Source organism: Gigantopelta aegis, chromosome 7 (genome assembly GCF_016097555.1).
Source record: "Gigantopelta aegis isolate Gae_Host chromosome 7, Gae_host_genome, whole genome shotgun sequence".
Lineage (NCBI taxonomy): Eukaryota > Metazoa > Mollusca > Gastropoda > Neomphalida > Peltospiridae > Gigantopelta > Gigantopelta aegis.
This window is the reverse complement of record NC_054705.1, coordinates 26,533,226-26,544,054: the sequence shown is the minus strand read 5'-3', so window position 1 is coordinate 26,544,054 and position 10,829 is coordinate 26,533,226. Positions and strand designations below refer to the sequence as shown.

The following is a 10,829-nucleotide window of genomic DNA, read 5'->3' as shown; positions in this document are numbered from 1 at the left end:
TTAATCAATGTGTCCTAGTAGTTTGGTTAAACAAAACAAACTTTAAACACAAGAGTATTGTAATAAAACTGTAAAATAATATTTAAACACAAGAGTATTGTAATAAAACTGTAAAATAATATTTAAACACAAGAGTATTGTAATAAAACTGTAAAATAATATTTAAACCTAGAAGCACTAATCGTATGGCAGCCGACATCAATAATCAACAGAGATCGACCAATTGAAATATCCCAATTAATCATAATTAACATCAAGGTTAGGACTATCAAACACTTACATAATTTGCAGCAATCACGGTCCATGCAAATAGGTAGATTCCATTTATATATATACTTTTGTATATATATATATATATATGCATTAATTACTTAATATACATATAAGAATTATGAACAAACAGAATTTGTGCCCAGTACTGATGGAAAAAAATAACAAAAAGCCTTCACAAACATGTCATTCAGCACAAGTTCTTATCTCTCAACATACTGCATCAAGCTGTTGATCAAGCTTCAGACTACTGGATTAATTTCTGACAAAAAACACATTGAGTGGGTACAAGTTTATAACTTTTACACAAAAATTCAATTAATTTTTTTGAAATAAATGCACAAAATAAATTTCATATTTGAATCGGTAAGTATTATTATTTTTTAATTTATATTTTAGATCAGTTAATGTTGATTAAAATTAGGCCAAAAAATCTAAAAAGGCATGTTTACTTTGGCATTTGTGGCCAGATGTCCAGTATTTATGTTCATTATTCCCATTAACTGTTTTTCGGACAAGAATATTTTTTAAAAACTAAATACGATTCATATCCCAATATATGGTGATTCTATTTGTTGGTAACACTATCAAATTGTTTATCAAATTAGCTATCACACTCAGTTATCGATTCCTGAAAATGACCATGACATTCCCAAGTACCTGTCATTGAAAATGACCATGACATTCCCAAGTACTTTTCATTGAAAATGACCATGACATTCCCAAGTACTTTTCATTGAAAATGAAAAACTAAAGGTGCCATACTGTGATATAATCTATTTCCTGTACATGATTATTATTTCGGGTGAGTGTTGTGCAAACAGCGGGAAATATGAATTGGGGAATGCACTGTATACGTGACCAGTATGTCGACTTGTAGATATCTCGCCTGTAGTAGTCAGAAGATTAAATAATAAAAAAATCAGAATGTTTGGCCATCTTTATTTTTTACTTTATAGTGTAATTTGCAATGTCCTTTTTATTTTCCTGGAAGAATGATGCCATCATACTGAAAAAACAAAACAAAGAACACAAAATTAGACACACAAACTGAAAACATGTTTCATTATGAACCAATAGTTCAAATGATAAAGCATGTAATAAAATTAGGATATTACTATATTAGGTTTTTTTAAATGACAAGAAGCTATCCATGTCCCCTTACTGAACTCGACAATTTTTCTTATCTTCTAAATTCAAAGGCCATACTTCTGTAAAAAGTGGGTAAATCACCATAAAAATTAAACTTGATCAGTAATAGTACATGATGATAAAGCTATATACAAAATTTTAGGTCAATATCTCAAGGCCTTCTTTAAGAAAAGAAAAAAAGTCCGGAAAACAAATTTTCAAATCTCCTAAGTTCAAGGGCCATAACTCCATCACAAATGGGTAATCACCATGAAAGTCAAACTTGATCTGTAACAGTACATGATAAAGCTACACAAAACATTTCAGGTCATCATCTCTAGTCTTTCTAAAAAAAACATTCAGAAAACTACGGATGGACTAACATGAAACCTATAGTCCCCTTCCCTACCCTGTTGGACTGGTAGGCGACTAATAGGCCTACAAATCGCCTACAGGGTCCAAAACATATTCATAAACATCATTCATCTTATGAATATAACATTTCTGAGAGGGTCACACAGTATTTGCACAAATACCCTCTCAGAAATGTTATTAAACTGATTCCATGACTGTGAAGTTACAGTGAACAACCAGTCGTGCTCGAATTTGAATTTTAACATTTTACTGATTGGGTATGATTAGATACTAGTACCCTGCAAAATATAGAAGAGTAATAATAAACATTAAAGTACAAAAGTACTAGACACACAGCAAGGAACTAAATTCAAGTGCCTTAACTGTCAAAACAACAGGGCTCATCTTGCTCATTGTCACATTAGCTAACTGCTCATTTTTACACTAAGTGCTGTAAAGAGTTAAACCCCCATGAAAGTTAAACTGGATATACAGTGGAACCTCGTTAGTCCGGACTCCATTACTCCGGAAACCTCACCTTACAGACGGTTTTATCACAAAACGAAACGACCACCCAGTAAAGTTATTCGTTTATCCGGATATTCAGCTTCTGGAACCGGACGGTCATAATTCTGAACCAAATGTAAAAAGTAAAGGCAAATTGCTTCGTTTGACCGGTCGCCGCTGATTGAACATAAAAGTAATCCGCCAATTAACGCTCAAGGAATTGACAGAGATAAAATGGCTGCACGGGGTTTCACTCCGCAGTTTATTTAACCATTCACCTGTGTCTATTTAGTGTTAAGTGTTCACAAGTGTTTGATGTTTTTTTAAATATAATTTCTTTGATCTATGACCAGACTGGCTGTTTTATTTTATGAAAAAAAAGAAGAGTATTTTATTTTTAAAAGTGGGTAACTCTTGATCATACCCTACGGTACCCCATGACCTCGTTTTGTAACTACCCTCCTAACTTACCTGTATGATTTATTACTGAATACTGTTCATAATTGTTTTGGTGTCCAACTCAAGAGTATTGCCAGTCACCCAAAATAAAGACAAAGGAAACGTCTTTATATGTTATTGCTATCAAAACACTGGCTCGCGACTCTTTCACAAGTGGAACAATGCTCATTCAGTTTCACGCCGGTTTTGAGAGAGTTGTATTTCAGTGCTAGGGGTGGAGGGATGTATCATGTCGGCGCTAGTATTATATCAGTAGATATAGCAGAAATGAATTATAATTTCGCCATTTTATATGTTTAAAATAAAATCTGTAAACGTAAAAACTTTAAACTAATAATGATTGTATATAAGTAAGAAACAATATGCATTCCTCAACAACGTACCCACTTCGTGGAAATGAACTCAACCACGTGGCCTAGATTTACATTAACCGGTTGACTAATAAAATTTAAAACTTGTTGTCGATAGTAATAAAACATTTAGTATCAACAATGTAACATGTCTTAAACAGTATTTCATTTTATTTAATCACATTTTCTAACTTTAAGATAAGCACCTGGCAGTACACTACTGACGGACATGCAAATAGTGCCTTATTCACACCACGAGACGGATCAACAGAACAAAACTGGTTGAAGAAATGTCTGGTTCTAAAAATCAAATGTGTCGTTTTTATTTTGTTTGTGAGTCAAGGGAGATTACTCATCACGTACATTTCAGTAATCCAGAAATTCGTTAATTTGACGGGTTTTTTAATAACCATACTGTCCGGACTAACGAGGTTCCACTGTATGTGTAACCGGATGTTTTAAATTGCATTTCACATACACTACAATTTTAAAACAGTTTACATATATTTTATTCTTTCTAACTCTTAATAGTACAAAGGTGTCTCTGATTTTGTTTCTATTGTTTTCTGGTGTCTTTGGTATTGTGAGCTTGAGTTGTGTTCACCCGTAACTCCTTTTGTTACCTGATGTTCTCTGAAGTGAGAGAATTTTAAACATTCAAGCAAGACAGAGTTGTTTTTCTGCATTGCAAGTTTTTATGTGATAAAGTTCTGCAAAGCACAATTGTTAACAGCACAGGTAAATACAAACATATATTTTAAGATATAACCATATGTTTTAAGTTGTAAAATAGATTAGTGTATGTATATTTTATGATAAGTCTTAAATTAGAACTTGGCATGTGTAAGCAGTTGATTAAACTTATTCTATAGCAAATGGGTTAAAGTAGTGTTTAATAATGTTTATAATTATATAGGGATATTTGTCTTCTAAGACGAATATTTGATTAGCTTTGATAATAATAAAATTAACTAAATTAACTAAATCAGTTATTAATCTAATTTATTATTAAGTGGATAAATATATTCTATGTGTATATTTTATGAGCACCTATTTATAAGTGGTATTTTATTGACAGGTTATCAATGATGTAACTCACCCAGCATCATTATTCAAACGACCTGCCCTACAGTCGGTAGGTTAAATATTTACTTGCATGTGTATATAATGTTTATGATTATGTGTGCTATGGAATACACAAGTGTTTATTTGTGTAGTTAGTTTATAACGTGCTTTGCACATGCTTATAGCAATGTGATAATTAAATTAACCTTTGAATTATAATTATACTTGATTTGAGTCTGAATTGAAATGTATGTGTGTTAAATGTACATTAGTTAATATAATATTGAAGTAAATTGTACTTAACCTGGAAAATGTAACTGATTTTATGTCCTTTTGTTATTCCAGGGTCGATATATATATATATATATATATACACACACACACACACACACGTGATGTTTTATATACATCAGGATTTTCACATCCCTCCAGGAGATCCCAGAATAAAAACCTTAAACTCCAGCTGAAGTCTTCTGTGCTAAATAGACCCTTTGGTAACATATGATTAAGCTATATGCAAAATTTCAGCTGAAGAACGAGACACATTGCAGAGTGAAGGATGGAAAACACTGATGGTTCAAGAACTGTTAACTCTTATAAATGGGAAATCCCTATGAAATGCTAACTTCATCTACAGATGAAAATTAAACTAACTTCAGCTCAGTATCTCAAAGAAACTGCAAACACAGGTCTGGAAATGATATATATATGGGACAGAATGACAGATGGAGATAAAACCTATAGTCCCTTCCATGTTAATTATTCCACCTAGGAGCTAGGCCAATTTGTATTTTTTATATAGATAATATAAAATGTTTCAGTCGCCAAATGACAAAAATGATCGCAGTGTAGAGGGCTGAGAGGTGAAAGATACCGAGGACGAAACATACCTTCTGCTGAAACCACTTAATGGCTTCCTTCTTGTCAATCCGGTGGCTGGTACCAACCCGACTCTTTTTCTGCCGTCGTTGACTCACATTGAAACCTGGTAGCAAACAAACGATAGTGTTCTATTGAACCAAGTGAAATCTGACCTCACACTGAAGCCTGTATTGTTACACTACATGGTGTGAAATATCTCAAAATATCGGTAGTAAATGTTAACCTTTTCATGTCTCAGCTCGAATGATGTCATGCACTGAGCCGTATCATGTCATGAAGCAGGCTTACTTTATTTACGTTGTTATATGGCATGCTATTATCATTTAATATCAATAAAATGTAGCTCAAAGACATTGAAATTATGTATCTAAAGTTTGTTCTTTCTTAAACTACAGCATGTAAAACAAATAAATTAAGAGGTCATAATTTATAATTTCATTGGGTATGATTTCTAGGCCTGACCTGCTTTATGTTCAAACTGACAGTTTCACCGAACAAGGGGTTGGTAAGTACATGAAAGTCTACTATGTCTAAAATACAGTTTCCTAGATCTGATGCCTCGGATCATTAGTTGGATCATGTTTTAGTTCACTTATCCTATAAAACATGTATGATGTCGACTAGTACAAAACCTACAGGAAGAAACCCGATGCACCTTAACTGAAAGACTGACCTGCTTTCGAATAGGGGTATAGGGTTTGTACTTGTCATTGACATGTAAGTTTAATCTCATAATTGCACTAAAAATTGATCCAACTAAACGTATATGGCATCAGAGTTAGGATACGGAGTGTATTTTAGATACAGTACTTACAGACACCTTGGTCAGCGAACTTGTCAAAATGGAAAAGACCCCCAACTGCTATTGTTTGTGGTAAATTCCTCACTTATAACAGGAGTACGTCTATAAATATGTCATACATTTATACTGATTACGTCACGAGGTATGAACATTATACTACTGGGGTTGTTTACGCAACAGACAGGGGCAGCAACAGTAGGTACAGTCCATGACGTTATTTAATTAGCGACTCGCCGTCACTGTACGGAAAGGTTAACCATCACTAGTGAAACAAAATGTCATGTGAACCGAACCAGTGTTAGCATGTCGGTTACAAACTTTTGAAAACATCCAATTTGAATGCAAATTTGAGGTAATTGATTAGCTCACACAAATACAATTGACATTTAACCTAAACAATCAGGTGGACAGAAATCTGTAACATTTCGAAAGGTGAAGATAAAACGTTTTTTACTCTGAATGTGTCATCACCATAGTAAGGTGAAGACAAAACGTTTTTTACTTTGAATGTGTCATCACCATAGTAGTGTGTTTAACTGCACTCACTTCCTTAAGTTAATTTACTGCTTGATAGATTCAACAGATTTTTCTTGACAATGTTTCCATGTCCAACCACAAAGTTTGCCGTCTTTTCAAAGTTTATTTTTGGTATCTTGTGCTATTTTTCATAGCTGTTTACTTTCAAATCTGATTTTTTTTCTTTCTTGTTTTGATAATTCAGTGCAATATCAGTTTATTTAGCCCAACTCCACACACTTTTTTCATGGTCTGACCAGTGGGTTTTTTGTGTGGGTTTTTTAAGATTTTATTTTTTGGTATTTAATGTTAATATGCTTCCACTGTGTCTTTCAGAAATGTGACTTTTTCACTGATGTCTACATTATTCTTGTTAGTAATTTTAGATGTTTTTTTCGTTAAACATTCATTAATCGATTGACAAGATAAACTGACAAATGATATAATTAGAGCTAGCTATTGTCTCTGTAAACTGAGATAACACAATGACAATACAACCAACGAGCCATTACCTGGACGACCGAGGACGATGTAGAAGTCCATGCCGTAGATGCCGATAGCTGGATCGTACTTGATGCCAAGATCAATGTGTTCCTGAATACCGAAGCCAAAGTTTCCCGTGTACGAGAAGTTGTTTCTTCTCAACTCGTATTCACGCACCTAAAGAGCCCCAGAGAAATTGGTACATGAATTAAATTACAATAAAAACTAGATTACAAACCAGGGGCCTAATTGACAAAGGTCTCTTAGGCTCTGCTAGACAACAGAGCATCCTCTTTGCAAGTCTTTTAGCATTGCACTGCGATATCGCAAAGTTGCAAAAGTTTAGTGAATTTGGCCCCCGACTTTTATTTCTTCACATTCTTGAATTACCTGGATACTCTTTGAGACATGGCTTCTATTATTTGTGTCATGTTTGTGCATTAAAATAGCTTTCACGTGCCTCGACAGACAACAAAATGAGGATAAACATTTGTTTGACTGTTCAACTCAATCACCATGACTACCAATTGGCTAAATGGCAGACTACCACATACAATAAAACAAGTCTTAGTTATCCTATTGTCTAAAATAGTTTATTACTTTCGTCTTGAACCATGGTTAAATCAACTGGTCCCTCTTTAAAGACTAGTGACTGTCAGTAGATATCAAACAGTTCTGTCTATAGTGGGATCTACTATCTAGCTCAGTAGTTAGAGCACTCGCCTGAGATGCTTCGATCGAAGAATCAAATCCCTTCAATGGACATTCTCTTCTGTCCCAAACAGTGCCCCACAAGTAATATATTAAAAGCTGTAGTGTGTGCTGTCACAATGACCAAATGTTAGACATCCAACAGCCAATTATTAGTATTTATTCACTGTACTCTAGGTGGTGATGGTAAACAAAACAAACTTTTATTATCAATTTTGACACATCTGACATGTCTCTGGTCATCCTGGTGTTTAGCTCTCAAAATTATTTTTACGCAAAATTAATAAGGCATGTACCTCAGAAACCAGGAGAAGTGGCATTAACTATAACGATATTCACCAGACATCGCCATCAACAAAATCAAGGCGAGCTGTAGATCAGTCTCCTGAAATCGTGTTAGGCGAGCAGTCAAAAGAAAAAAGAAAAGATTAATTTTTTTTACTGCAAGGTGATCAAATAGACGCTCTAAAAGAGTCTAATAAAAAGTTTCCAAGTGAAAGTGGAAGTGAGCGGTAGTGACCACTCGCCTTGTCTGGAGAAGACCGTTCTATCACCAGACTCTGTTGTTTAAACCAGCACGCTCCAGATACTAGTTGTAGCAATCAGCTGCAATTTCATCAGTGATCATCGGTTATAATCGACTTGCATCAACCAATCAACTTTCAAATATACAATCAGTTAGATTTATGTGAACACAAGACAGACAAATTATAGACCATGTTTACCGGATAGATCTTACAAAGTTAAAGTGTCTTTTGTTTAATTATTTAACACCACTAGAGTACATTGATTAATTAATCATTGGCTATGTGGATGTCAAACATTTGGTCATTCTGACATATATACTGAACAAAAAAAGAAACTTCCAATTTGTACATATAGTATTTGTTGTGTTAAAGAATTCATTGTGTAATGAAATTATATAGGTAGTATTAGTCTTGAGCTGTATTATCAGGATTCATGAATTTTATCCATTATTTTTGCACTGTTAATCGTCGACAACGTGAAATTCAATTTGCACGTGCATGCATGGTTCGACATGTCCCGTGTAGTATTCGGTCAATTTGTTTTACTTGTCTTACTGACATTGTTGTCAAGTGAACGAAAACGCTTCAAAATTTTTAAAAAAAATTAAAGTTTTTTTTACATTGTAGCATTTGTAGTATGCCAAGAATACCCAATAATTTACGCGAACGGGCGATTGGCATGCTTGATGCTGGCATGTCGACAGAAGACGTTGCAAGGCATGTTGGGAGTTCTAGTCGAGCGATACGAAATCTTCGCGTAAGATTTCGAACGACAGGAAGCACAAACGTCTTGCCACGTCGTGGACGTCCGCGTGTTACAATGCGTGGTCAAGACCGCTATATCATGAACACGCATTTGCGCAATCGATTCCAAACTGTCACTGCTACTGCTGCTGACACACCTGGGCTTCATTATAACCGAATCAGTGGGCAAACTGTTCGTAATCGTCTGCGGGAGAACGGTTTACATGCACGACGTCCTTACGTCAGATGCGTTTTAACGCAACGTCATCATCTAAATCGTCTTAATTGGGCACGTGTACACACTAGTTGGATACGGCGACGCTGGAATACCATTCTTTTTTCGGATGAATCCAGATTTTCTTTATAACGTGGTGATGGCAGGGTACGCGTCTACCGTAGGAGAAATGAACGATATGCTGACTGCTGTGTTCTTGAACGAGATCGTTTCGGGGGTGGGGGTTGTGGCATGGTCTGGGCAGCCATTGCCCATGGTTATCGTTCAACACTAGTCGTCATTGATGGCAATTTAAATGCTCAACGTTACCGCGATGACATTCTCTTTCATCACGTCAACACCAACACCTCGATTTTTCAGCATGATAATGCCACCTCTCATACATCTAGAGACACTGTAAATTTTCTTAGGACAAATAACATTGATTTCATCGATGACTGGCCCGCTAAAAGTCCTGATCTCAACCCCATCGAGCATGTCTGGGATAGTCTGGACAGACGATTGAGGCGTCGTCCCAACCCAGCCCCGTCAACGAACTTCATCAAACGCTCACTCAGGAATGGAACAATATTCCACAGGCAGAAATCAACACTTTAGTCAATTCTATGTGCCTGCGATGCACTGCAGTGGTCAATTCAAGAGGTGGTCATACCCGTTATTAAGTGGGTGGGTTTTTTTTTAACCCCTACCACACTTGGTCAAAATTTCTCCCAGTTTCTGTTTTTTTATTTTGCATGATTTTTGCACCAAACGATGCATCATGGAACACTCTTTAAACGCATATATAACAATTATTCCCCCGGTTTGTTTTCATCAAGTTATGTTCAATCCAAAGTTAGCGGAAGTTTCTTATTTTGTTCAGTACAGTCTTGATCCTACAAACTGCTAATTTTATCTTTAATAACTATTTAATACATTTTTGCTTATGTATGCATGATATCAAACAAGCCCCAACATATTTATATGTACATTAATTCCATCATCTAATCTGGAGGAACGATCACAATTAATATTTTCTGTAACAATCGATTATGGATTTTTATAATCAATTATCACATTCGTATAGCACAACCGATCAATTTTTGATTATAATCTACCATTTTACCCTCATGTTAATCCTACCTGATACTGCTGCTTCAAGATAAAACAAAGCTATTTTACCAACAAGTACCAAACACTGTCGGTTCGTGATAAACATAAAGTTGTTTTACCATCAAACTGTTCTCTCTAAAACTCTGTTCTCTCTACACCAACAAGCACCACACTGCTACTGAACAGTTTCTCAACCTCAAGATATCCTGTTCTCTCAATATCACAGGCAGCGGAGAGAATCCAGTTTGACTGTTTATACTGAAGAATAAACAAGAAGTCTATTTACCTTCAAACCTTTTTCTAAGATCTCCTCTGCTTTAGCTCCACGCACGGTGCAGTGAACTGCAATCTTCTCATTTCTCCGGATGCCAAATGACCTCACTGTGTAACGCGCTGAAAGAGGAAAGGAAGATAAGATACAAATTGGCTTTATTTTAATTAAGATATTTCTGAAGCAGCACATATATTGTAATGTTTATAATACACACACATCCAGTAAAAATCAATTTTAACTTATATGCTTCATCTTTTAAACAAAAACACTTAGGATATGAAAATTATTGATATAAAATAAATAATTATCTTGATAACCTTGAATACCTAGAGGCGAGTTGCTCCCCAGATGAACATGGAAAAAGTGCCTCTTTTAGTTGATTTATATTTTTGTCCAGCTGAACAAGACCCTACTTTACTGTGCACTG

The 10,829-nt window shown here is 35.1% G+C and overlaps 1 protein-coding gene across 1 annotated transcript in view; it reads right to left on the bottom strand.

Moving 5' to 3' along the window:
• Positions 1–1,196: 1,196 nt before the first annotated feature.
• LOC121376983 (60S ribosomal protein L11) overlaps positions 1,197–10,829 on the bottom strand; it is a 28,278-nt gene continuing 18,645 nt past the window's right edge. Inside the window, exons 2-5 of the mRNA XM_041504799.1 lie at positions 10,415–10,521; positions 6,849–6,996; positions 5,027–5,121; positions 1,197–1,279 (exon numbers count right to left, since the gene is read on the bottom strand). Of these exons, the coding sequence (XP_041360733.1) occupies positions 1,250–1,279; positions 5,027–5,121; positions 6,849–6,996; positions 10,415–10,521 (380 nt within the window). The 3' untranslated portion in view covers positions 1,197–1,249. The remainder of the gene's footprint in view (positions 1,280–5,026; positions 5,122–6,848; positions 6,997–10,414; positions 10,522–10,829) is intronic.